The sequence below is a fragment of the Apiospora kogelbergensis genome (assembly GCF_038363985.1).
Source record: "Apiospora kogelbergensis strain CBS 113332 chromosome Unknown utg000003l_segment0_segment0, whole genome shotgun sequence".
Classification (NCBI taxonomy): domain Eukaryota; kingdom Fungi; phylum Ascomycota; class Sordariomycetes; order Amphisphaeriales; family Apiosporaceae; genus Apiospora; species Apiospora kogelbergensis.
The window spans coordinates 1,416,095-1,442,637 of record NW_027117420.1 but is presented as its reverse complement, the minus strand read 5'-3'; the positions used below and the strand labels follow the sequence as shown (position 1 = coordinate 1,442,637).

The following is a 26,543-nucleotide window of genomic DNA, read 5'->3' as shown; positions in this document are numbered from 1 at the left end:
CCCGGGTCACGCAACGGTCTTCCATCCCCGTCCGACCCGTATAACTGCTGTGAATGCCTGTAAGTGCAGCGAATTCGTGGAGTCGCGCATTGATGCTGCTTTACGGTCTCTCCGACCTGAACAGGCATCAGAGAAGAAAGATAGAAGAAACGCGTGGAGGGAGAGGTGGCTCTATGTAATGTCCGAATCGTGGTGGAATCACGAAGTCATTCTGACGACCGCGTGGGCTTCGCGAGGGAGAAGATGCAGGCATGTATGGTAGGTAGTCTGGTGATCTGCATGCCACTGAGGGTGATCTGTGGAGGAGTAGACGTGGTAAACAAGTTTGTCGGTTTTATGGCGTCGCAGGCCAGACAGGCATCAAAGTTAGCTGAAGACTGTGAGCTTCATATGAATGACATTCAGTGGCAATGACATGTATTCAAAGAAACCTTAGGGACTGCACGTTAGAAACCCATAACCTTATCTTTGATGTACAATACCCCGTCCGTGTTGCTCGCTTGGGCCTGTTCGCGTTCGCATTAAGCGACGGCTTCTTGGACAAGACAAGCCACAGCCCGACAGCGCCGAAGGCAGTTGATACAGGGGCAGCCACAAGATGCTGGAAGCAAGGGAACCATGATGTTGGTAGTGTTGCATTGTCGGCTCGAAAGAGGTGGCGGGCTTAGGTTAGCCGCTCGCTGACTTGCCTTGGGCGACCGATCATATGCAATATAATATTCTTGCATACGCGCGAATATCGCCTGGTAAGGCAAGGGGTGGGTGATCAATGATCAATGGCGAATGGGGGGCCGGGAAGGATTTGGAGCAACCCAAGATTGGACTTGCCTGCCTGCCGTGCTGCCCGTCAGAATGGGATGGAATTCACGATGGGCAGATGTCAAGCCTCTAGCCTGTGGGTGGTGCTTGTCGATGTACGCAGCCCGGTGGATGATCATCGGATCATCTGCAATTGCACTTGCACACTGTCGGACAAGGTCGCAATGCTCGACGTCCTAAAACGTCATGACGCGGGAGAGGATGGATCAATACAATACAGTGCGAGCCAAACCGAGTATTTTTTTTCTCTCCTTCCCTTTTTCGTTCGGATGACTACTGCAGGAACAGAAATGCAAACAAGTAGTGCGAGGCAGGCAAAGGGTCTGGTGCTGGCAGTGTGGGGTGGGGGCAGCATCGACTCGGCCTGGGTGTTGCCTGGCTTCTGGGGGCGTCGACTGGCTGCGCGGACGCATGCGGGAGGCCATGAAAGAAGCAGCCAGTCCGTCACGGAATTCATCGTATAGTGACAGCCATTACATTTGCATAGGGAACAATGATTGGCCGCCGAGTTGGCACTGAACAAACATGCGTTCTGCGCCCCCTGTTCTTCTGCTGTGCCCCTGCTCTCGATTGAATCGTGTGGCCGAGCCTGAGCGATTCTGAGCTTAGCGGCTGGATTGAAGTGGTCTCAAAATATGATATGAACCGGCAATTGGGCCGATAGCTTAACGTCGACAAAAGGGAGACTGACGAAAGCTGCGTGCCTTGGCCCGACATACACTGTACACAAAGACAACTTATGTACGCTTGGGCTTATTTCTTGATCAGGTCCAGAACGTGATGATATCGTCATGAACATGCCGGATCTTCCCCCGGGTCTCAAATCCACTCGGACGCCAGATAGAAGACATTTAGTCTTGTCACGACGAGGCCGTTCTGGGTTGAGGCCGGCTGGCTCACAACGGTCTCGGTGCAAGGGAGGCAGACAGCAGATGGGTGATGGGAAAAAGGAGACGCCCAGCCAATGCATGCACAACACAGCGATCGAATACATACTTGGCACCTGGGCTTCTGGCCTGGGCTAGTAGTTGGTAGGTAACTGAACGGTCTGGGGCATGGGTATCTTGGTAGCTTGGTCAATTGGAGGAAAACCCCTTTTCTGGCGGTTGATCTTATGGAGTCGCGAACGATCGAAAGAAGGCGAAGAAACCCAAACCAAGCCATGGAAGCCTTCTCAATAGCAGGGGGCCTAAAGGACTCGACAGGGGGCGGAGCATGCATTTGGCCCAACTAAGCCTAGCCGGAAGCTTCCGTTCTGATTGGTGCTTGACACCGCGCTTGAGCTTGAACGAACTTGAACACACGCCAACAGAGAATACCGGCGACAAAACGCGACAGACACACACACAGTGACACACACACACACCACACAACACACCAAAAGGAAGGAATTATTCTAGCCCCGAATCATCCAGCCAGTAGTGGCGATGGGCTCTGTCAGGGGGCTGCCTGCTAGTCAGCAAAGCAGTGCCTCGCATTCCTCCTTTCCGCCTCTCCTCCGTGCCCAGCCCACTTCCGACCCCGATGGGATAGATCCTCTTACCATACAGTGTTGGGCTACTGTGTCTTCAAATCTGTTCCCGTCGTCGCCAAGCCAGTCCGCCTTCGACACACGCAGAGACTAGCAAATCCGACACGAGACAGGCCGACAGACAGGCTTGCTGACGAAGACTGCAATAGACTGCAATAGACAAACGGGACAAACGGGGAAGAGGGAAGAAAATGAAAAAGAACAAGATCAAAAACGCCAATTGCGTCTTCAAGTGAAAGCAAAGGAAGTGCTTGAAGTCGGACAGTTGCCAAAGTATCTGTTTGAAACTGAAGCTGTCCTGTCGAAGCAAACCATTTACTTGCGACTCATCCGATCTCATGCCACGCCATCCCATCTCATCCCAACCTATCCCAGTCCATCCCACTACCGTTACCACCATTCCCCCTCCAGAAAGCCGTCCCTTCGCATCCTTCCGGATACCCTCAGTATCCGTGCAGAACTTCACAACTGATGTTCAAGACATGTCGCTCAATCAGGCCAGCCCAAGCTCCCATCGTACTCTCTCTCTCTTCCTCTCTGGACTTGGACCAGACACTGTACGTACATAAATCTGCCCAGCCTTACGTATACATATGTGTCTGTGTGTGTGTGTGTGTTTGTGCATTGCATGCGATCACATCTGGTTAGCAGTTTGGTATACATGCCTGCATCCATCCTCTGTCTGTCTCGGCACTTGAGTCAATGCGTCCGTTTCGAGAGCAGTCTGTCGGTGCGAGGGCTATCTATGGTTATGCGTTTTGCTGGACGGACTGGCGATCGCAGCAGCAAACATGACCTGTCTCAAGGATACTGACCCGACAGGGCAGGACAGGAAGCATGACTCCTATTTATCGAGGTCAGCCTGTGGAGGTTGAATCATTCGAACCAAATTCCCCAGCAAGCGAGCCAGGTCAGCTGTGGCGTCGACACCATCACGGGTCTTTCTCTACATGTTGCATTTTCTTATCGGCGTGTTTTGTCATCGCCACTACAGTCTACAGCCACTGCTCAACGCACACAGAGCCTCGAGAACTGCTGTATAGTCAGGCTGCTGCTACTACATTACTATTATTACAAGTGCTTGCAAGGGTTGATGGAATCTGGTCTGATCTGTTGGCCTTGACAATACCACGCTACGCTACCGTACATACATGCATACATATGTACATACACTACCGGACGCTTTTGGGCGCTGGGCCATCCGATCCACCTCAAGAACGGGATGATACGGCTACACAAGCACAGGCACAAGCACAGGTCAGGTACATGGCCTTTAGTAAGTAGCAGGTAGGAACCACAGCGGCCGGTGCAGGGCGGCTCGCCATCCGTGCCTGTTCTGACAGTGGGCGACAGCTTTTTGGCGCAGGGAACCAGGTCCAAGAGAGTGGCAGAGTGGTATGTAGGGGTTGCACTCCTGGGTGGTCTAGTTTCCTTGGTTTTGCGCCCCTGGCACTTATCCCACTAGAGCAGTTTTCAAACAGTACTAACCCCGTCGCAAATACTGGAGGGGCCGAGTCTCGAAATGGCTAAGCGGGGACGCCTAGGGCAATTCTGGGCAAGGAGGGTAAGGAGGGTTGGACGGGCGAAGTACCGTGGTACATGCATGTTTCCAATGGCCGTTTCACTGCACTGTCGAAAAAAAAAGTTGTTCCGACTGCCTGACGGACTGGAACAAAAATAAGCGGGCGATCAACAGTCAACCAAGTCGGGGTTGCTGGGTGCGTACAAAACACGAGACGCAGTCGTCAAGTAATGGATGGATGTCTATCAATCGTTTGACACAACCGCCGACGGTCGCGCGGCCAGGTCACACCTCATCGGTACCTGCCTATTGACGTCTGGCATTAGTCCTGACTGGCCCTCAAGCTCTGGAGAAGAATCTCACCTACCCGCGCGTCTCATCGTGTCAGACACGACGGCCGCGGCCTTCCTCTCCTTCAGGCCAAGACATGACATGGACTCTGAAGACAGGCCACCCATCGTCCATCCACCCTTCACTTACACGCATACTAATACATACAATACATACTGGCAGAAGGCCGACAGGCCGACAGGCAGGCCAGAGAGGGGGTATGTCGATAGCCACAGTGTAGATCGCCACAGGCTGCGCACGGTGTGTACCTGCATTGGCTGGGTGGGGCGCCCCTGGTAAAGCATGCATCGACTGTTGGCTCGTGTCAAGGCCCGGAGGATGGGGTGGAGGGCCAGAGAAGAGACGGTGTGGCAGCCAGCCCGCCTGACACCCTGCAGGCTGTGAGCCAGTTGGGTTGGGTTGGGAGGGCTAGGAGGGTAAATCCATCCCATCCCATCGTCGGCCAAGACTGGGATGATGGAAGCAGATACAGTCAGTAGCGGTACAGTGTGTAAGTGTGGGAGTACTGCTCTGCTCCTGCTGCCACTTGCCTACCCTCGCTCGGGATTTTTTTTAGTGTGCTCCCTACCCACCAACCCTCGCCAGGCTTAACCCCCTTCTCTCCTCCTCTCTTTTCCCTTTCCTGACCTGACCATCCCAACATCTTCATCTTCTCTCCCAACTCTTGCCGGTATTGTCGTTAATCGATAATTCCTCTCCCCTTTCTCCCCTTGTCTTTCCTTTCAGTTTACCCACACACTCCCTTTTTGAACTTCTAGCCATTACGGACTCCGTCACTCCTTTCGGGTCCATTACGTTCCTTCGGCTTACATACAACTTGACACCACACGGTCCCTTGCCAATATCCATATTTGCGGGCACCCAGCAACATCACAGACGGTATATCCTTATCCCAGACAGACGCGCTCGGATCTGGACGACACTCCTTGACTAGACCTATACTACAACAACTACTACTACTTCTTTCGGAAGACTTTCACCAAAGGCCGTTGAGGCTTTCACAATCGCGTTATATATCGAGACTTGGACAGCTTGGTGGGAACATCAAACGACCCAGATAACTTGGCTTAATTACTTGACAGCCCTATCTCGATCTCGACTGCTGGACATTCTTACGCGATCTTGCGTCCCTCCTTATTTACACACCTACCACAACCAAACACTCCTTTGACGAACACCTCGTTCGTCCAATATCATTTTCCCCGATGATGAACACCATCAAAGAGGAACACCAGGGCAACATGGCCCCAACTGCCATGGACCCTATGCAGCCTGACATGACCCTGACGCCATCTTCCTCCACATCACCCTCCGAGGAGCACCTCAAGGGCAGTGAATCTCCGTCGCCGTCTGCGAGTGGGAAGACCCCGAGCTCGGCCTCTAGACGCCCCCCGCGGAAGAGCACCCTCACCCAGCAGCAGAAGAACCAGAAGCGACAGCGCGCCACCCAAGATCAGCTGACTACTTTGGAGATGGAGTTCAGCAAGAACCCTACGCCCACAGCCACTGTTCGTGAGAGAATTGCAGATGAGATCAACATGACGGAACGATCAGTTCAGATCTGGTTTCAGAACCGGTACGTGAATCAACACCTTGCGTGGCCCAGAAGTCGCCTACCGAGCCTCACTAACACATACTTTCATTTAGACGTGCCAAGATCAAGCTGTTGGCCAAGAAGAGCCTCGAAACCGGTGAAGACATTGACTCGATCCCCGAATCTATGAGAGCATACCTCGCTATGCAAGCTATGGAGTCCGGCAAGGGCCTCGGTGGCGCTTTCCTGGGCCGAACTGGCCTCATTCCCTACGGCTCTTCGATGATGCTGGGTGGCGACCAGAGTGGTCAAGGCAAGGTTCTCATTCACCATTTGACCTGCCGCTCTCTGAGCATTGGAAAGTGGACGCGCGTTGGCCAGAACACCATGGATCTCATCATCTTCTACTCGCCCGAGAAGTGCACCATGACATACTACATCAACAATGACCAAGCCGGGTACAAGATTGAGTATCACTTTAGCCACATCAAGAGTATCACCCTAGACAGCAGTGAGGGTGACGCGAACAAGTTGGGCGGAATCGTCATCGAACTCAACCGCCCCCCAAACTTCTTCATGGATTCTTCGCCCAACTCCAACGGCTTCTTCCAGTGTGGCGATTTCACCGAAGACCAGCAGGCGACTCAATGCTACACTCACCATCTCGGCGGAAACCCCAAGGTTCTTAGCAGCCAGCTGGCCAAGCTTGTGTCGCTCGAGTCTTTCATGAACCGTCACAACCCGAATGCCTTCTTCGATCAAGGTCATACGATGGGCGTTGCATCGGCTCCCGTTTCTCCGACCGGCAACCGCCCGTCCTCGCAGCCCAACTTTGCTCAAGGTCACGTTGGCATGTTCCAGGAATCCCAATGGGGCATCGCCCCTCCTCATCCTGGCATGCGTGGCCCAGGCCACAAGCGACAGCGAAGCCGATCCGTCCCCATGCCTGTCGACTTCTCCCTATTCCAGAATCCTATGCCTTCCTTCTACATCCAACATCCTGGCGAGTCTCAGGGGCACCCCCATAATCCTAATATCTTTGCCCCCGTTCCTCAGCAGCCTCAGCAGTCTCTCAGCCCTGTTGGACCCAATCTTCGCATCGACACGCAAGCCGGCTTTGGCATGGATCTTCGGCCATATCCCTTGTCTGCTGCAACGACCGCGCCGTCTGAGTACTCGAGCCCGAACTACTTCTCTGGGGGCCCCGAGAACACGCCTCTCCCCACATCCAACTTCAACACGCCTTACAGCAGCACTTTCCTGTCGCCCATGGTGAACCCAGCGATGGTACCGCAGTCTGTCTCGCCTCTTCCCTTCAACCACGGGGATCCGGCCATCGTTGAACAGTCGCCGCCTATGGGCATGATGCGAAGTGCTTCAGCCGATCTCTACCCCATGGGTGATTCGACCGTTTCGGACGACGGCCACAGCTTGAACGAGATGTATTCCAAACACACCATCAATTTGCCGATGCACCCACACTCACCCGGGTTCATGGATGGGAGCCAGGGAGATCTGGACATGAACCAGCTTGTTCAGTTCGACTCGATGGATCCCGCAAGCATGTCGCCTGAGAACATGCCTCACCACCAACAGTGAGGCTGCTTTCTCTTTATTTTCGCTCGCGATACGGCTTCGTGTCGCGCTTATGAAATGACGGCGTCTGGCGCTGGCTCCAAGGAGACTTGGATCTTACGTGTTCTTCTGCTGCGTGTATATGTGGTGTTGTATTGGCTCGATGCTTTCTCATGTCGGTTGGCGTTGTTGGGGATATACCTCTTGATTTTTATTTTTGGCGGCACCGTCTCTCCTAGCACTCGGCATTTGGTTGAGTTTTGTATCGGGGCAGCCTCCCGGCAATCGGTTTAGGTCTTCTTCTTGCCACAGTTCATCGACTCCGTCAGCCATGATGTTCCGAATGACGACTTCCCCTTGCCGACACATACCCTTTGCGTGTCGAGCACAACAGTTGTGCATCTGGTTTCTTCTATCTTGGTCCACCCACGCGAAGGTGTGGGTGGACAATTTTCTACCTTGGGCTTTGTTGTCCGTCCTGCACCCAAAAGGTGTCCTAATTGCGCGGGCTTCATCGGCCCCTTGTTCGCAATCGTTTTGGATTTGCTTTTACAGACATTCTGCCACCACGTCTTAGTTCCTCGGACGTTTTCCTTATCGCGTGTATGAAAAACAAGGCGATGCTATTATTATCCTGGCTGCGGGTGGAGAGAAAAATAGATGAATATGGTGAAAGCCCAGGAGGCTAGGGTTTTCTGGTTAATAATTTTTAGTGGTTGTTGCCTGGGAGGCTGGGATCTACTATCGTGTGGGAGCTGGCCCCCGAAGAAGCCTTGTAGTTGTCGATGTTGTCAACGGCGGTTCGTTACGGGGGATGGGAGGGTTAAGGGGAGGAGAGCAATGAACTACTGATACCAGGTTAAATAGGATCTTGGAAATTTCTGTAGCTCGAACCAAATATCAAAACAGAATACAAGATGTACGAGAAGTTTTATTTCACCGTGAGCTCGTGAGCATATTTTCCAGGTTTGACTCTGTTCGAATGGTAATGTGCTTCGATTAATGTAATTGATTCAACCGTGACAGACCTGGACGCTTCCTGCCTGCCCTGGCATTCTCATCCGTCGACAAGGTACAAATCATTTCGTAGTCCCGTTGACCTTGAGTCGTGATGCTCCGGGAGGCGTGTTTCTGCCCATTTTCCACGTGCCGATATCAAGCTGTCTTCCCGGAGATGTAGCGGAATCACCCACGGAAACCGCCTGCTCGATGCTGCGAAACTCGACGAAAGACGATCTCAAGTGAGGCAAGCCCCCCATCAGTCCCACCCCCCTTGCTATCTTTTAACTATGTAAGCACTAGCAAGTACCTCGATATCTAGGACTCTAGACCCGCTGTGTTGTGTGTGTGTGTGCTGTGCCGCATGCGCCAAGTCGTTAAGCCAACCTGCGCTACAAACCAGCCCAATGCGTAGCTATGGCGGCCCTTTTCCCTTTCTAGGGTACGACGTGTATCGCCAGTCTCTCTATGGGGGAATGGATGACAATACGATGCGGGGCTGGCCGCTGTCTTCCCGGCTGTCTTCTCTTTAGGCAGATCGGCTTTTTTCTAGATGCCAAAGCAAGAACCCACACCACATACAGGACACACCCTGTCTCCGCGCTGAAATCGCACGATTTCTCGCGTGCCTCGGGACTGGCTGACTGTCTGTGTGTATTTTGCTTACCTCATCTAAGAGGTCGGGAAGAGTGCGCTCTCTCTTACTCAACACCGCCTCCACAAGGCGTTTTTGTTCTTCCTTTAATCTTGTAACGCTTGTTTACTTAGTCAGGGGGCCTGCAGAAAGAAGGATCGACCGACGAAAACTCATCCACCCCCTGATTTGCTGACTTACATAACTTGGCGGAAGCAAAGTAGTAAGAGGGGGCTGACGGGCTAAAAGTATCCTCTTCCACACTACTTACATGGTAATCGTCAATCAGCACCACTCCGTCGCAGTGGTCGCATCGTCATTCGTTGTTTCTATTTTGGCGCGCCATCTAATTGAACTCCCATCTGACGTCGTCTCGGTGGTACCGCCGTCGCCGCCGCCCCCTTTTCTTCGTCTTACTGCGCCCACTACTACCATGCAGGCCTATGCGGCACCCCCGATCGCCACCATCACGGGCGGCGGCTGGGATGTCCCCATCGCGTCGGCCGTGGCGCTCTTGTCCGAGGCGCCGGCCCTGCTGACGCGCTACACGCCGCCGCCCGGCTGTGCGACGGACTGGTTCTGGGACACCACCACGGCGGACGCGACCCAGCCCCGGTCCGTCATCTTCAGCGACCGCGCCCACAACGGCGAGCGCTGGGCCACCTGTCAGCCCTATCGTGTCGCGGCCCGCGCCACCTATTCGGCTGGTGTCTGCCCGGATAAGTCCGCTTTCATGACCGTGTCCAAGATCACCAAGGTACTGGGGCCCTCTGATGCCTTCTACATCGGGGCTTGCTGCGCGACGTAAGATCCAATCCCTTCGTTGCCTTGTCTTATTCCTCTTTTCGTCTTTGAACTGCTGTCGCCGTTTCTCTCTTTCCCGCTCCCTGCTGCCACATAGAGAACACAGGGGGTGGAAGGAGGATGGCCTGGGCACCAATGCGGAGAAGAAGGAAGAACGAACGCATGGATAATTGTGCTTGCTCGACTAACGTGAACCCCCTAGAACCGCGACCCTATCAGTCCTGCCAGGCAATAATGATAATAATAATAACAAAGACGGCGGCGCCCTCTCGGCGACCCAATATGCTTGCGTCGGCACCCAAGAGAACGTGACAGCGACGAGGTGGCTGGAGGACCACCGCACCGTGCCTGAGGCCGCGACGGGTGCCGTGACCGCCGTCGCCAACCCCCTGTACATGGTGTGGCGCGAGAGCGACTTGACGCTGCACCCGGAGTCGGACGCCAGCTCGCTGCGCGCCGCCATGGGTGTAGCCACGGCCTCGGCCTCCTCCACAACCGAGCCTACACCAACGGTGCGCGTGAGCCTCAGTTCGCAGGACCCGAAACCTTTACTCCCGGTGGGAGCCATTGTGGGGATTGTCGTGGGTTTCGTGGTGTGTGTTCTGGCTATCTCATTTTTAGGATTTGTCGCTTTCTCTCGGCGGGGGAAGAGGTGGGCCGAGCGACGAAGGGAACGGGGTAACGATGGCGACGCTGGCGATAATGGGGAGAGCAACGGGTCCCGGTCGCGGCGGCTAGGGGGAGTAGGAAGCGCGCACCAAGACGACCGGAGCCGAGGGGATGTTGACAGTGCCGCGTTTGCCAGCGTCGAATCGCGCTCGCAGTCGGGGTCCGGATCGACAGAGCGAGGCCATGGTCTGAAAGGGCCGCGGGTCACGGAGGGTAGCCGGGAGGCGAGGGACAGCCCGTCAACAAGTTACACGAGTCACTTCAGGGACGACTTTGGGGAGGTAGAACCCAAGACTCTTCTCAACAGATGATGACTCCGTAGAGTAGCCGATGCGGTCGCGAGGCTGACTTGATCATGTGTAAGCAAGCTTCTTGCATGATCATGACTCGGTAACCGAAATCCCAGTCATGCCCTAGTAAGCAAGCCTGATACACACCATGGCCGTATGGAAGGCATCGTGGTGCAACTGCCGGACGATGGCTCGCAACGCTGCAAGTAGGGCCGAGAGCAGAGAGCAGCGCGCTCCAAGTCGCACGCAGTCCGACACAGGCAAGCTTGGCAGTTCAGTTCGAGGCGGGCGTTCTTTTTCCTCCTGCGACCTGTTCCCCTAATTCGGCACCTAGCCACTGCCCTAGCTCCCCCAACGGCGCCCCTAAGCCAGCGCCTAAGCCGCGCAAGGTCGAGCTAACTCGGAGCTAACAAGGGCGAGATGGGCCAACTAAGTCCGCCAATCATGCCGAAAATCCCCCGTTGTTCTTTTCTTTCAGCTCCCTCTCCACAAAGCGCGCTATCGCCCCTGGATTTAATCTCGCCGACCGTTGCAAATCCCCCATCGGGACTGCAACCCGCTGAGATGATCAATCATTGTCATCGTCAGGGTGCCTGCCACCTACCCATACGTCACCTCCCACATGCTCGCTGTATCAATGCCGTCTCCATGCATCATCCCCGTGCATTATCCCCATGCATCAAACATATCATTTCCACACCCCGCATTCGATCGTCGTAGTTGCAACCACCTTCGGCTTGGTTGTTCGCATATGGGCTCGGTAGTTTGAGGTAGATGCCGTCTGGGCGATAAACAAAACATGGATTGTAGTAATGGATGAGGAATGTGGGTACATACAAAAGATGCGCAGCCCTCAGTCGTGCAGTCGTTGATGTGCTGCTTTTCTCTCTTGCATCTGGACCACTGCTGCAGGCATCTTTGACAGCTACGTTGAATTTGGGCCCTTGATGAAGATGTTGTCCTCGTCCCAGACGCCGCTGGCGTTGCTGGCAGTGGCAAGCTCTGTCGCAGCTCAGTGTACAAAAGAGCACTTCGAAACCATCATCGCCGGTAACGAGGCCGCCAGCGTGACCGATGTCTCCGCCGTGGCCGCCGGCGCCTCCTTCGGCCCCCCGTCCAAGGCGTTTCCCCAGCCGGCCAACAACCTGACGGCCCTCTGCGCCGTGACCATCAACGTGAAGTCCTCCCCGATCTCGTCCTACAACTTCGGCCTGTTTCTGCCCGACGCTGGCTGGAACGAGCGCTTCCTCACCACCGGCAACGGTGGTTTCGGAGGCGGCATCAATTGGTGAGTTTGGCCACTTCACAGTGAGAACTTCGTGCGAAGCTAATACGACACTCGTCAAGGGTGGACATGGGCATTTTCGCGCACCATGGCTTCGCGACCATGTCGACCGACACTGGCCACAACGCGATGGCGTTTGATGCCTCGTGGGGACTGAACCAGCCCGAAAAGCTCGTGGATTGGGGATACAGGGCGATGCATGGGTCGATCGAGCTCGCCAAGACCATAATCCCGGCCTACTACAGCGCTGGGAGCAGCCCCGACAAGTCGACCGACAAGTCGACCGCGGCGACGATTAAGAAATCGTACTATGCGAGTTGCTCTACTGGTGGGCGCCAAGGTTTGAAGGAGATCCAACTTCACCCCGAGTCGTTCGATGGCATTGTTGTCGGCGCACCAGGTAAGCCCTTCCGTTCCACTCGACACAGCTGCGAGGCCAGACTGCCCAAGGAGTAGAAGAGACCAACAGTGCTGACCATAATCGACTATAGCTTGGTGGACAACGCATCTGGCGGCCTTTACGCTGCAGGCGCCTCTCTACAACTTCCCCGAGAATGCGTCCTATCACGTCGGCCCAGCTCTGTACAAAATCATCACCGCCGAGATGCTGAAGCAGTGCGATAGCCAGGACGGGCTGGAAGACGGCATCATCAGCGACACCTTTGGCTGCAAATTCGACTACGACCGACTCCTGTGTGCCCAAGGCGGCGCCAACGCGACAAACTGCTTGACGGCCGCCCAGGTCGTGACGGTGCGCAAGGTGTACACCGAGTGGCGGGAGAAGGAGGCCAATGGTACCGAGACGCTGGTGTTCCCGGGTCTGCCGCTCGGCGCGGACCCGTCAGGCATGCTGGGCACCTTCAGTGGCCTCGGCCGCGGCCTGTGGGAGGCCTGGGTCTACAACGACACCAACTGGGACTACACCAAGTTCACGTACGCCGACGTGCTCGAGGCCGACCGCGTCGACCCGGGCGACGCCGCCGCCGACCACTTCGATCTGTCCGCCTACCGCGCCCGCGGCGGCAAGATCATCATGTACCACGGGCAGGCGGACCCGGGCATCCCGACGGGCAGCAGCCGCGTCTTCTACGACAACGTGCACGCGGCCATGGGCGGCGAGGGAGCCGACCTGACCGACTTCTACCGCTTCTTCCTGATCCCGGGCATGGGCCACTGCAACGGCGGCCCGGGCCCCTGGTACATTGCGGGCGGCAGCCAGGAGGTCGCCAACGTGACGTTCTCAGTGCCCGGCCACGTAGACGCGGACCACGACGTCGTGCTCGCCATGATGCGCTGGGTCGAGGAGGAGGCCGCGCCCGCGCAGCTCATCGGCACCAAGTTCGTCGGCGACAACGGCGCGGCCGGCATCGAGAGCCAGCGGCCCATCTGCCTCTACCCCAAGACGGCCAAGTACATCGGGACAAGCAAGGACGACGTGAACAAGCCGGAGAGCTGGGAGTGCCCCAAGGAGTAAATAAGTGGCTGAGCTGGGTTCGTGGGGTAATTCAAATTAGTGAGGGAAGTTGGTTGATGAAGGGAGTATGTACTCGTTCGACTTTTAGAGATAATGCAGGCAACAAACAATATAGAGATGCGATAAAATACCCGAGAGATTCTCAAACCAAAAGCATGACTCAGGTGAGTTTTCTTCAAGTGATTTACTCCATCGTATTCAAAGCTTAAAGTGACACCTAATTAATGCATTCAAGCCAACTATAGGACCAGTTTCTTCCATAGTCCACACACGCTAATAAACAAAACCAAACAAATCCCTTGACCGGCGCCGTTTGAGCGCTCATCTGCCACGAGAGCTTTCCTTGCTCCCTTGATCGTCACTCCGTTTTCTTCCCCCCATTTCACTTCCTCGCAATGACGACCCAAGCCTCGCCGTAGATGCCGCCATACTCCTTCTTCATAGCGTCGACAGCCTCCTGCACAGCCGCGGGCCAGGCCGTGACCTCGTCGTCGGCCCAGCCGGCCGTCGCAGCCTTGGCGGGCGGGCTGACCTGCATGAACTCGAGCAGCCCCTGCTCGTCGGCGTCGCTCGTGACGACGGACTTGATCAGGCTGGTCCGCGTCTTCTCCGGGGCCCAGCCGGCCTCGACCAGCATCGACGCCAGGTAGCCCTCTGTCATAAACTCGGGCCCGTTCATGGGCACCGGGTGCGTCGCGGCCCAGTCGGGGCCCTTGACGCGCGCCTGCGCGGCGCCGATGATCTCCGAGATGGCAAAGCGCTTCCATGTCGTGAAGACGGCGACGCCGCCCTCGGGCCGGAGGGTGCGGTAGTCCTCGCGCAGGGCGCGGAGGTGCTGCGCCTTGGTCCCGAAGGTCGAGACGCTGAAGTTGTCGATGACGTGGGTGAGGCATCCGTCCTCGGGGAACGCGGCCGAGAGGTCCTCGGCGCTGTCGACGACCTTGGCCTCGACGTTGGCGTGTCCGGTGACGGCCGCGGGCGCGCTTTCGAGCATGCCCGCGACGTAATCCGTGAGGACGATCTTCTTGGGGCTGACGCCTTGCTCGGCGCACCAGGGCAGCAGCGCCTGTGTCGCGGAGCCGGGCCCCGCGGCGACGTCGTGGATGATGGACTCGTTGGTGATGCCAAGGTCGCTGCCGTGCTGCTTCAGCACCTCAGTGAAGGCGTCGCGCGTCGTGTTGCCCGTCAAGTGGGCGTACTTGGGCGCAATGAAGGTGAAGTATCGGCGGCGGAGTTCATCCGGGGTAGGGGCGGGGCCGGAGGCGGAAGTAGCAGCAGGGGCGGCCATGTTGTTTGTGGAGAATGTGGATTGAGATAGATAGAGCTGAAGATAAAGTAGATGAAGGTTTGTATGTAGCAAGTAGATAGTAGCTGTTAATCAAGGGGTAGTGTAGTCGGTTGGATGATGATGGGTTGATGAATGGTACGGAAGGCAATGGGGTTGGCAGCCCTTTATGTAGTCCATCTCCGCGGGAGAATTTGAATGATTGCTAATGCTGTGTCGTCAGGGAGAGTAGGCAGGTTGGTTTCAAGCGTGGACTTCGATAGGTCGTGAGTTGTCCCGTCCTCCCTCTCGTGCGAAATGACGGGGGGAACGTTGGCGGTTGCTTACTTCGGATCCGAACGCATCGCCATACTTTCGGATCCGAACAAAGTCCACTACTTTTACACGGAGAAGACCTCCACCCTGGCAGTGCATCCATCTATTATTAGAATCACCGAGAAGAAGATGACAGATACGACATGTGTATGTATGTTCATGATCATATATGACGTGGTGCGAATTGCGAAGCTGCGAGCTCTAATCTGCACAGTCGCTGCATAAAGCTCCGGCGGAACAACTAGCTGAGTTTCGACATGCATCTTCCAATTCCAAGGACATCGCCATCATCGTATCTCATCCAACTAATATCTTTACAGCCATCGATCGTTTCCATCCTCCTATCACTAAAGATACCCAACCCTTCAGGCGACGGTTTCCGCTGACCGCGGTCTTGTATCTCGCAGCGCGTTCTCAGCAATCCGGTTGGCCTCGGTCAATCGCGCCATCCTCGCGAGGCACTGCTTGCGCCTTGCCTGCGCACCCTCATCCTCGCGCGCAACCTCCTCGATCTCAGCCTCAGACAGACTCATGAGGTAGTCGGGCGAGAGGCCTAGTAGGGGCCCATCCTTGCTCGACATCATGTCCTCGACGATGCGCTTGGTGACGTGCTCGATGAAGGTACGCAGCGAGAGCTAGATCCCATGTCGCAGTTAGCGGGCGGAATACTTCATGTGCATGCTTTCGCTTTTCGCAACTTACCTCGTAGTAGGCCTTGAGGATATCATGCGCTTCGTCTTCCGTATGCTGCGCGGTGCTGGGATGCATGCGGGCGTACATGATGTCGAGGTTGGCGTCGAAGAGGTTCACGTCCACGCTGTGGTCCTCCTTGGTCGCCCGTTCCGCCTCTGTGATCTCGAACAGCATCTTGAAGTGCTGGAACGAGTGGTTTTTGAACCGGGTTAGCCGGTTCTCCTCGAGCCGCCGCGTGAATTCTGGGTTTGTCGTGAAGAACGGGAAGGTAATCTCCTCGCTGCAGTACCGCCGTAGACTCTCAAGCGCTCGCTGCTCAGATGCTCGGCTCATGTGCATGAGGACGTCCACGAGCTTGTCGTGCGTGGCGTTTTGGTTCTTCTCCCTGTCTCCCGTCTTTAGCTGCTGGAAGAAGACGTAGCTCAGCAGCCCCAACGCCGCGTCTCGAGTCGCCTGCACTACCAACTCCAGGTGCTGGCACGCAATTGACTCCCACTTTTTGGTCTGTATGCGGTACAGCACGGGGAATATGTCTGGGTTCAGCAGGCCCGGAAGCTGGCTGCTCTGGAAGTTATAGATCTGCTTGCGTATCTCGGTACGAAGCTCGGCCGGGGATTGGGCAAGGTTGTTGCCCAAACGTGAGGGCGTCTGCCCCGGGCCTGTCATCTTTGAGCTGTGCCTTTTCGACTTCGGCTGAGGCGATCCCTCCGGGGTCGGTGGGAAGCCATGCAGACTGGAAGCCGGTGATGGAGCGGCTTTTGGGTAGTCCAAGTGAAGCTCCTCGAATTCGTAAGTGTGCCCGTCGCTCATCATGGCATTGTCAAAGTCCCTATTGCTGTTGGAAACGATGCTGCGCAGCCTCATCGCCTCTTCAGGGAGATGCCAGGGCTGATGTAACGCCTGTAGAGCATCCGTCTTGTACACTTGGACAATGCCCATTAAGTACTGGAGACGCGATTTATGGTCATCCCGCGGCTCACCCAGGGACGCTTTGATCTGCAGCTCTCTGCCCAACAACATCTTGACCTTGTGCTGCATGGCGGGGAACTCGTCACGAATCCTTTCGCACAGAAGACCGCCCAGGTAGCCCCGGAGCTTTGCGGATCCGCGGCGATTACCTGGAATCCTACCCCAGGGAGCCTCATCGAAGAGGGCCGCCTCGGCCTCGTCCAAATCGAACGACGCATCTTCCTCGTCCGTTCGGTTGCGGACTACGAACCACCCGTGTTCCATCGGACGGTAATTGATATTCTCTCCCGTAGCGATACCCACAACCTGGATGGAAGGATCGGGGTTAGAATTTGAGGGAAACTACGTGCGTTCCATGCTTTGGGGGGTCTCACCGATTCCGGCTTGGCTGCCATGTCGCATTTGGTAAATACAGGTATCAATCGGGAGGAATCCACGTGCTCCAGCGCCTTGTGGAATATGGGCGAGCTGTCCAGATCAATCGTGGCCTCGGACACGCAACTAGTGCATTACCTGAGTAAGTCAAGCTATCCAACCGTTTTTTCTCTCCCTTGGTGGCCTGATTATACGTACATGACGATGTTCTGAGGCTTGCTCATGTATTCGACTATCATGCTTCCGATACCGTGCATTTCCGACGTATGGACTCGCATGTCATTCGATATAAGCCCCGGAATGTCAAGGATGCTGAAGTGGGCACGCTGCGGCCCAGAAAGCTCAATCTTCAGGACCTCGGTAGCAAAGTTTTTGTCACCAGGCTGTCTCCCTGGTTTGATACCCATGTATTCTTCCGTGACCTTGATCGTGAAGAGTCAGCAAAGAAAAGCCCAATACATATGGTGACGAGGTATCTCAGCGAAAGTCGAATATGGAGCAGAGAGAAGACATGACACACCTCTTCCATTAACTCGGCGAACATCTGGCTGTCCAGCCGTTCGGCTCTGTACATGTATTTCTCGTAGGAGCTGTCGTTGGAGTAGTTGAAGATGTGATCCAGCTCGAAGTCGGGCTTGACGATGGTGATGACCACCTCGTCCTTGCTCCTGGGCGGCGTCCGGCGCGAGATTATGCGCGTCGCGAAGCGAGTGCATAAGCCATGGCTCACGGGGAAGGGGATCGAGGTGAGACTCTGCAGCAGAGACGACTTGCCGGCGGACTGGCCACCTACGATGACTAGCTGGGGGATGTCGATGTCTTGGCTGGCATCGCAGCTCTGGAGCTGGTCGATGGCGTCGAAGAGCATCTGGCTGCTCTTGCTCGCGAAGGGGTCCTTGGGCAGTTCATTATTGCTGCTGTTGGTACCAGGCTCAGCAGCTTCTTGGCTACTTTTGGGGGCAGCATCTTCTCCCACTTGACTCATTTTGGTATTGGAGTAGGGAGCGAAATAATATCGCGGTTGCAGTAGTATGTTGATGCAGGATGTGATATAACTCGGTAATAGGAGGTCGTTAGCAAGGCTTGAGACATGGAAGGAAAGCGGTGTCACCTTTACGAGATACACGGATGAGAAAACGTGCTGTCTTATATAAGTTCAGGTGGATTCATCTCTACATGAAATCCGGAGTTCGTGACGAGCTTTAAGTGCGGGATGCTACAACAGGCCCGGCGAGCCTGGCCAAGTATACAACTCTGGCGCCCTAAAACCTCGAAATGTTTGATGCGCTGTTCAAGTGCCCCTTCGCTTGACAGATGGACGAATCGTCCTGCTTCCAACATCGCACATCCTTGAGGTTGCAAATGCTACCCTGGAAGACGGCCACCAAGACGGCCACCAACACCTCGTGTTGAAGAGGCTGTAATTGCAGCTGGCTTGAAAAGGCCATGCCAGCATCTTCCGTAAACGGTAAAGCACAAAGGCTTGGCAGCCACATACACCGGGAAACAGTTGGTTGGTTATGCAGGGGAAACGCAGTGCTGTTGCGTTTCATGGGAACAAGAATATGCTGTGTCTCTTTATTCGCGGCCCTGGATGTTTCAGAGGGTTGCTCTCTGGAAGGTGATGGTGGTGACAGGCCCGGTAGTTTGGGTCAGAAAGGGGGAGCGAGCCGGATAGAGACACCCTTGCCCCCCGGCCCGTAGGCGTTCACCAGGCCGCGTAACCAACAGCCCTAAACTCAGCCCGGAAAGAAAAAACCAGTACGGAATACCATCGTAAGCGCTTTGGTTTCTTGGCTCATGGTGCATTTCTTCGCTTAGTCCAGGCCTCTCCTTAAGCAGGTTGGTTGTGACTGCGCCACCTGTTTAGGGACTGCAAGTCAATCACATTGGGGTTCTAGCCAATGGTGTTAGTGCCCAGCCAACACCCCTGGAGCGCCTCAGTGCAAAAACAAACCCATCCGAAGCTTATTATTTATAGTAATACATACTTAAACCCGGGTGGTTTCTCAGCCACGAGCACCTGAATCCGTGTATAGATGCTTGCGAGGATAGTAATCTGTATCTACGTTCCGTTCCAACCGCGCGCCTAAACTGCAGCAACCGGCTGCGGCTGCGCCTTGACCGACTTCCACTCCAGAAAGAGCGAGGCCACAAACCCCAGGCAAGAAGCGGCCAGCGCGACGTAGAAGATGTGACCGAGGCCCTTGTTGTAGGCCTCTAGGAACGCCGGCAGCTGGTCCGGCGGCAGCATCTTGGTCACGTCCGTGGCGCCGCTGCCCAGGAGGGCATGTACGTCCAGGCCGCCTCCGGGGATATTGGCAAGCTCGGTGGTCAGCGTGTCGGACAGCACGCCCTGGCAGATGCTCACGAAGACGGTGCCGCCGACCAGGTTGGCGAAGTTGATTATAGTGATGCCCGTGGGGATGTCCTCGCGCGAGAGCACCGTCTGGGCCGCGTTGATGCACTGAGCCAGGCTGAGACCCAGCCCGGCGCCGGTGAGGATCTGGTAGCCGATGACTCTGGCGTTGCTCGTGTCCACGCGTAACGTGGCGAGCAGACCACACCCTACCGCTGCGAGTGCCGTGCCCAAGATCAGACAAGGAGTGTAGTAGCCGATCTTGGAGGTGATGATGCCCGATCCGATGACGAAGAGGACCGTCGACAGGAAATAGCCCATCATCCGGATCCCCGCGTCCACCGCTGAAAGCCCCTGTATCGCCTGGTACCAGATAGGCACATAGAACGTGACGATGACCAATACCGACCCAAACCCCAAGGACGCCACCGAAGCCGCGGCGATACTACGCTGCCGGATGATCCTTGGCGGCACCGTGCCATTCTCACCCGCCCAAAGCTGCAATCCGCCGAAGGCCAACAGTAGCACAATGCCCAGTATCAGAGTCACTAGCACTTTGCTGCTCGTCCAACCTTCGACGCCTCCCCACTGCAATGCCAGCAGCAATAAGATCAAGCCGGGAATCATAAGGGCAGTCCCCACCGGATCGAATTGCCAGATCCTTTGCAAGAATGTCTCGCCTGCCTTTTGTGTCTTGGGCGGCGGCTTGGGCGGTAGTAGAAGAACCAGGACGACGGCAGCAACAACACCGATGGGCAGGTTGATCCAGAAACACCAGCGCCAGGTGGCCTTAGAGGCGAAGACGCCACCGAGCAGAGGGCCCGCGATAGACGCGATACCGAAGGTGGCCCCCAGAAACCCCTGATACTTAGGCCGCTTCTCGAGCGGAAGGAGGTCCACGAAAATGACCTGGCCGCCTGCCGTGAGGCCGGCGCCACCGACGCCCGAGATGGCGCGGCCTACGATAAAGGCGGCCGAGTTGGGCGCGGCGGCGCTGATGGTGGACCCGATCTCAAAGACCAGGATCACGACGATGTATACCCACTTGGCTTGGAAGAAGGTCTGATGGTGCGGCAGCGGCGGTGGTCAGTGGCCTGTTGGGACGGGGGTTGATATGGTAATATCATCTAGCTTACATAGATTTTGCCCATTGGCAGTTGCAGCGCAGCAAACGTGAGCAGATACCCAGATTCGTACCAGGAGATGTCATTAAAGGACTGGAACTCGTTGGATATAGCCGGGACGGCCACACCAATGATAGTCCGGTCCTGTAGTCTTGCAGGTTAGTCCAACAAAAATGGCCTTGCATGAGACGGGCAACCTCTCTCCAGGGACTTACTAGTGCAGCGAGAAACCCTGCTAGACACACTGACAATACGATCGGTATCACCACCCTTCTTTCAGGATACTGCTCTTCGGGAAACTTGTCTTCGACAGACTTTTCCGAATGTTGCAATCCTTCATTGCTTCCAACAGCCTCAGCTGTGTCGTGGCTATGTCCTGTGATGTTTGGACTCGGGCTCGAGCCCGTGTCTGTTTTCACAGATTGCATTTTGAAGTTATGGAAAATGGAAAACAGTCCCAGTCTGATGTCCTCTGAATTTCTGATGCCCGTGTTGTAGGTTCAGTCCGTATATATACGTATCATTCCATGGCTGCTTGTTAGTCGAGCCAAAGGGGGCGTTCTGGGATTCCGGGGCTCTGATTGGAGGAGACTAGCTCATCTCGGCTTCGGTACCGAAGACCGAGCTCGGGCTCCCGAAATCTTTGAGTCTTGACGTCACGATATGAGCCTCACCAACCGTCTTCATATACGGAACGTGACGAAGAAAATAGCATACAAGAGTGTTCCTAAGCGAGAAAATGGGTGGAGCGATGCGGTTAGGTAAGACCCCTATCAGCTGCACCCCGTGCGCCAGACGCAAGGTCCGTTGCGACAGGCTGCAGCCATGTTGTCACTGCAAGCGCCGGCCGCAGGATAATTGCGTCTATCCGGAGCAAACAGCCGGATCTGCACACGAATGTCCTACCGAGGACGCTAGCGAGCGAATCGAAAAGCTCGAGCGTTACATCCGCAGTCTCGGGGGCGATCCGGACGAGGCCAGCCGGTCTGGTAGGCGGGCCATCGGGGAACCAGGCAGTAGCAACACGCCCAGATTGGATAGAATCCCCATGCATCCCAAGACATCAAGTCTAGTAACGCATAATGAAGAGGTCACCTACATCGAAAGGTAACAGTTGTACCGGCCCTTGATAACCCGACGAGATTCGCCCACTAAAACAAGATGCGTGAACCAGTCCGATGTGGTATAGCTGGAGCGGAGCGAACCAGTCTGATGATTTACAAAACCCTGCATCAGGGCCAGGGCAGCCTTCTCCAGCAGCGGCAAAGGGTCCGTCTTGGGTTCCGACAATCTTGGACCTGCGTGGATCGGCGGATGCCCGCAGCCAGGCTGAGACAGCATGCCTACTGGCGCCTTACACTGACGTCTTCTGGAAGACCTTCTTGAAGAATGTGAATCCATTGGTCAAGATCTTCTTCAGGTGGGAAGTGGAACCGATTATTCGAAAGGCCGAGGATGAGGGCGTTTCAAGCCTCCCCAGCGAGGAACAAGCCCTGGTGTTTTCTATCGTATTCATCAGCGTTTCCAGCCTCCCAGGGGACGAGTGTTCCCAGTTACTGCACGATGGGAAACCACGGCTCATGGAGAAATACCAGAAGGCCGTGGAGAGTGCTCTGCTGCTCGCCGATTACGCATCCACTACCAACAAGCTTACACTACAAGCCTTCATACTGTACCTGGTAAAGACCGCTGAGCATCCGATGCTAACCTGCAATAAAAACTGACAGTCCGTCTCATAGCTCGCAATGAACTGTCTTGCACGTCCGCCTGCCATGTTCGCCTTGATGGGCATAGCCAGTCGCATTGCCGAGAGGATGGGCCTGCAGCGCGACGGCGACATACTCGGGCTCAGCGTGCTGCGCAGCGAGGAGCGCCGGCGGATGTGGTGGCAGCTGCAGTTTCTCGAAATCGCCGTCGCCCGCCACGTCGGCAGCATCCCCTTGTCCCTGTTCGCCGAATGGGACGCCAAGCTGCCTGCGAACCTGGAGGACGAAGACCTGACGCCGGACACGCAGAGCTTACCGGCGCCGCGGAAGAAACTCACGGGAATGTCGCATTGCCTCTGGCGGTACGAGATCTTGCACACCCAGCGGGAGATGCGGCGGACGAACGGCGGCGGCAAGGGGTTGGCGTGGATGTTGTCGCCGCGCGTGTCGCTGGAGGAGAAGGATGCGCTCCTCGACGAGGTCGAAACGAAACTGGGGACCAAGTTTGTGCAGCATTGCGAGCTGCTCAACCCGCTCCACGTCTTGATCCAACTGGGGATTCGGTCCTATCTTCTCGCGGCACGGAGGACGGCGCGGCAGCCAGCGCTGGTGAACGCCAAGCTCTCGGAGATGTCCAAGAAAAACCGCGACGATATGCTCGACATTTGTACCAAGCTCATGGACTACTCAATCATGACCCGAACGACCGAGTCGATCAAAGGGTTCTTGTGGCATGACGATAACTACTTTCAATGGATAGGATGTGAGCACACTGCCGCTCCTCCTGCGTTGTGTCTATGGCTAATCTGAATCTACTCACCGTGAAGTCGTATATGTCCTCCTCGAATGCCATCATCGATTCGACCAGACCGAAGTGGCAGACCTGTGGGACCTGGTCCGTCGGCTTCATTCAGTTCATCCACAATTGCATACGGCTGTCGATCGCCACGAGGTGGCTTCAGCCGCTCGGATCACTATTGCCGCGTGGCAAAGATACTTGACGCATATTCAACGACAAGAGGGCAGACGAATCGATCAGCCCCAGTGGATCATGCAGTTGTATCATAATTTTGGCTTTCCACCCGTGGCGGACAAGATTGCACCCCCAGCTGCCGTGGCTGCCGAGAGCCAGGAAATACAGGGGGAGGCCAGTCAGCTGGCGGGCATCGATTTTGATTTGGACATGTTCGATTGGTCAGTGTGGGAGGAAATGAACAAGAACGCTGGGCCGTTGGCGACGACTAGGTAGATTTGGACAGCACAATTGATCACGCGGCAGCTTTCGAGAAGCTCCGTCTTCGCCAGCAAGTTGCATATGGCGCTGTTAGTTAGCACTCACTTGATTACCTTCGAGTACTACCATAACAGGTCTGTTAGGTGGCATTTAGATGTGATAAAAGTGAAACAAAATAAATAAAGTGTAGTCTATAAAACGAAGATAAAGTATCAACAATAACTTGCTGAGTATGAAATGATGCTACAGTGCAATCCCTAGTACGCCACCCGCTTCTAGCCATCAAACTCCGGCAATCCCTTTGGTATATTACAGCCGCCAGTCAAAACTCCCAACGAAAACGCAAACGTCTTTTTACTGATCACCAAGACCTTTACAAAGTGATTACGACGTTGCTGCCACAGGGCTCATGGCCGCTTGCACAGCAACGCTCTCAGAAACCTGCGGCTCAATACGATTGGCCATACCAGGCTCCTGCGCCTTCACAGCATCACTATCCTGTTGCTTGCTGCTTATGCTAACATCGCTATTGGAGTCGGCCGAATCGCCCATACCGACGATATCGATCCAGCTCCAAGCCTCGACAGGCCCCGCCTCGGCAACGCGGGCGAAGATGGCCCTGTCGTCGTAGATCCCGTCATCAGCCGCTTTGTTACCAGCTTCCGCCCCCGCCACACCCTTCGTAACCTCGGCCTTGGCGCCCGCGTCTGTCCCCTCCACGAGGTCGCCGACCCAGGTGCGCGCGATGCCGGGGACCCCGTTGACGCGCAAGACCTGGAGGATAGCGCGCAGGTTCAGCCGGAGCGCGCGCTCGGGCGAGTCCGACCCGAACACCTTCTTGGTCAGCCAGGGGAACAAGACGCCGAAGTCGGACTGGTTCAGGTGCGCCGAGTTGTGCACGTAGAAGAAGTTGGGCTCGGCCATCTTGACCCCGCTTGGGCGTTCGTACGCGGTGGGCTCGACGGTTTCCGCGGACGGGTCCGGAGACAGTACGTGCGCCGTGACGTGGAGGTGCTCTTTCCACTTGTAGAAATCTTGCGACTCGACGGCCAACAGTCCGTTGCCACCGGGCGCGCCGGGCACATCATCGTACACTGGTAGGGGAAGGTCGAAGAGCGGCTTCAGGCTTTTCGCGAGAAGGGGGAAGCACCACAGGTCCAGGAGAATCGTAACGTTCTTGGGCGTTATTTGCTGGCATATCGCGGATTTCTCGTCAGGGGCGTATAGCGGTTCAGCGACGGAATCTAGGGCAGGGTTTCCCGCATAGTACACAGACTTCAGGAACTGCACCGTCGTTGCAGCGCCAAAGCTGTGACCGGCGAAGATGATGCTGCCTGGGTCGTGGATGTGAAGCTGGTTTGCGAATTGCGTCATAGACTCGTTGGGTGTGCTGGCGTTGAGGTTGCTTAGTTTCGTTCCTTTGTCGATCTTCAGGAGCGCGTCGTGAATCAGGCCCAACTCCCACATGCGTATGCGCAATTGCGAGCATCTCTGCGCGTACACTTCATCGCTCGCTTCGTGTGAGATTTGGACGTAGGGAATGAGGCGGCGGGTATTTCGGACGAAGTAGCGGTTCTGTTCCGACGGTATCCGCACGAAGGAAGCCACGGCGCTGCCGTCGCGATGCTCTGGGCAGATGACCACGACGCCATGAGACGCCAGCGACCCGACGATCTGCGAATAGGCATTGCGGCTGCCGCCAAGGCCGTGGGAAAAGATAGCGGTCGGCCAGCGCTTGTTGGGCGTCTCGGGTTCAAGTATGGGCGCGTTCTTGATGACAGGAATCGTTGTGTAGTGTAGGTGCCTCGGCAGGAACGACACGGCCTGAGCTACTAGCGATCCGATGCCGAGGAATTTGATGTAGGCGGTTAGGTGATCGCGCTGCGGCGCCGGGAGCCAGGTAATGCGCTTACCGGTGGACTTGGGCTGCGTCGGGTAAAAGACGCGGAACTGTACGGTCTCGATGGGTTCGGAATTGGCAGGTGCGGGTGCCGGGGAGTCTAGCTCGGTAATGGGAATCTCGACGTCAATGGTGCCGACCTTGTATGGACCGCTGTATTCGTCGAATCCCGGGACGGGATTCAGCTTAGAGAGATAAGATGCTGCCATCTTCGGCGTTGGGCGAGCTTGTCGTCGCTGACCAATATTGGGATGGGGTTTGCAATTAGGACTGTTCAGACGACGGGAAAGTTGTAATTTCGAAGTGGCGAGAGTAGTGATAGACTGCGCGGTTGCGGAGGACAAGTGCGACGTTGGTGCTCAGCTGAGATGCAGTCGACTAGCGATGGGATTGGTGGTGTCGCAAAGATCAATCGTCCACGTACGACAAACACAGCCCTTGACACAGCCCCAGGGGGTGGCAGGGGTTAAAGAATTAAGAGTTGGTGAGATAAGCTGGTAGACGTGAGAAATAAGAGAGCGAGGAGAAGAGAAGGCTATGTACAGAGAGAGCGAAAAGCGCGGGCGACTAGGGAGTGTCAAGATCAAGAGAATTTGTTTCAATGGCAAACCTGCTGGAAAGGAGATCGGCAGGGTCTTGTGTCTGGTTACTTTTGTTGGACTAACGTCATGGTTTTTGTTCGAGCCCAGGAGCCTCGGTGACCCATTTCGGCATGGGGTGTTCTAAAACTGTACCTAACCATCGACCATCGGCCGCAGCCCCTGTTAGTTCCCAGATTCCTGCTGCAAGCGCATGCGCTACGCCATACTGCCGGGTCTTCTAGAATCCAGGCCCCCAAAAATCAATCACTTGGCCTGGGGCCTTGACGGAAATTTCTTTCCTTTTTTCTCTCGAATGGACGTCGGGAGGTCGCAGAAATAAACCATTATTATTATTAATGCTTTAATACTTAAAGCGCTAGGGATAGTTTATTTCTACGACCGCTAGACGTGACATAATAGAATTCGTTTCATGTTGCGCCATCGACGGACTGTCGGGTTTGCATCGGGGGCCGTGGGGTCCGTCCATCTGCTGCCCCCAATGCAGAGATAAGTCA

General features: G+C 55.6%; 8 protein-coding genes across 8 annotated transcripts; 4 read left to right on the top strand and 4 right to left on the bottom strand.

Annotated features, from left to right (window-relative positions):
• Positions 1 to 5,428: 5,428 nt before the first annotated feature.
• Positions 5,429 to 7,356, top strand: PG998_005201 (homeobox domain-containing protein; the record flags this gene model as incomplete). Its single annotated transcript, XM_066872019.1, has 2 exons — positions 5,429 to 5,799; positions 5,871 to 7,356. 2 exons carry the CDS (start codon positions 5,429 to 5,431, stop codon positions 7,354 to 7,356), a joined length of 1,857 nt encoding a protein of 618 aa, XP_066732116.1.
• A 2,042-nt stretch (positions 7,357 to 9,398) lies between these two features.
• On the top strand, positions 9,399 to 10,749 carry PG998_005200 (uncharacterized protein; the record flags this gene model as incomplete). The annotated part of the gene is made up of 2 exons (XM_066872018.1): positions 9,399 to 9,769; positions 9,972 to 10,749. The coding sequence occupies 2 exons, from the start codon at positions 9,399 to 9,401 to the stop codon at positions 10,747 to 10,749; spliced, it is 1,149 nt and encodes a 382-aa protein (XP_066732115.1).
• A 932-nt stretch (positions 10,750 to 11,681) lies between these two features.
• On the top strand, positions 11,682 to 13,487 carry PG998_005199 (uncharacterized protein; the record flags this gene model as incomplete). The annotated part of the gene is made up of 3 exons (XM_066872017.1): positions 11,682 to 12,016; positions 12,076 to 12,413; positions 12,505 to 13,487. The coding sequence occupies 3 exons, from the start codon at positions 11,682 to 11,684 to the stop codon at positions 13,485 to 13,487; spliced, it is 1,656 nt and encodes a 551-aa protein (XP_066732114.1).
• Positions 13,488 to 13,869: 382 nt separating this feature from the next.
• PG998_005198 (S-adenosyl-L-methionine-dependent methyltransferase) lies at positions 13,870 to 14,775 on the bottom strand (the record flags this gene model as incomplete). Its single annotated transcript, XM_066872016.1, has 1 exon — positions 13,870 to 14,775. One exon carries the CDS (start codon positions 14,773 to 14,775, stop codon positions 13,870 to 13,872), a length of 906 nt encoding a protein of 301 aa, XP_066732113.1.
• Positions 14,776 to 15,452: 677 nt separating this feature from the next.
• PG998_005197 (uncharacterized protein) lies at positions 15,453 to 18,109 on the bottom strand (the record flags this gene model as incomplete). Its single annotated transcript, XM_066872015.1, has 5 exons — positions 15,453 to 15,722; positions 15,790 to 17,055; positions 17,124 to 17,250; positions 17,323 to 17,546; positions 17,645 to 18,109. 5 exons carry the CDS (start codon positions 18,107 to 18,109, stop codon positions 15,453 to 15,455), a joined length of 2,352 nt encoding a protein of 783 aa, XP_066732112.1.
• Positions 18,110 to 19,213: 1,104 nt separating this feature from the next.
• On the bottom strand, positions 19,214 to 21,035 carry PG998_005196 (uncharacterized protein; the record flags this gene model as incomplete). The annotated part of the gene is made up of 3 exons (XM_066872014.1): positions 19,214 to 20,545; positions 20,620 to 20,751; positions 20,823 to 21,035. The coding sequence occupies 3 exons, from the start codon at positions 21,033 to 21,035 to the stop codon at positions 19,214 to 19,216; spliced, it is 1,677 nt and encodes a 558-aa protein (XP_066732111.1).
• A 311-nt stretch (positions 21,036 to 21,346) lies between these two features.
• On the top strand, positions 21,347 to 23,562 carry PG998_005195 (fungal specific transcription factor domain protein; the record flags this gene model as incomplete). The annotated part of the gene is made up of 5 exons (XM_066872013.1): positions 21,347 to 21,368; positions 21,489 to 21,714; positions 21,782 to 22,286; positions 22,347 to 23,076; positions 23,141 to 23,562. The coding sequence occupies 5 exons, from the start codon at positions 21,347 to 21,349 to the stop codon at positions 23,560 to 23,562; spliced, it is 1,905 nt and encodes a 634-aa protein (XP_066732110.1).
• A 369-nt stretch (positions 23,563 to 23,931) lies between these two features.
• PG998_005194 (1-alkyl-2-acetylglycerophosphocholine esterase) lies at positions 23,932 to 25,656 on the bottom strand (the record flags this gene model as incomplete). The annotated part of the gene is made up of 1 exon (XM_066872012.1): positions 23,932 to 25,656. The coding sequence occupies one exon, from the start codon at positions 25,654 to 25,656 to the stop codon at positions 23,932 to 23,934; it is 1,725 nt and encodes a 574-aa protein (XP_066732109.1).
• Between the last annotated feature and the right edge of the window lie 887 nt (positions 25,657 to 26,543).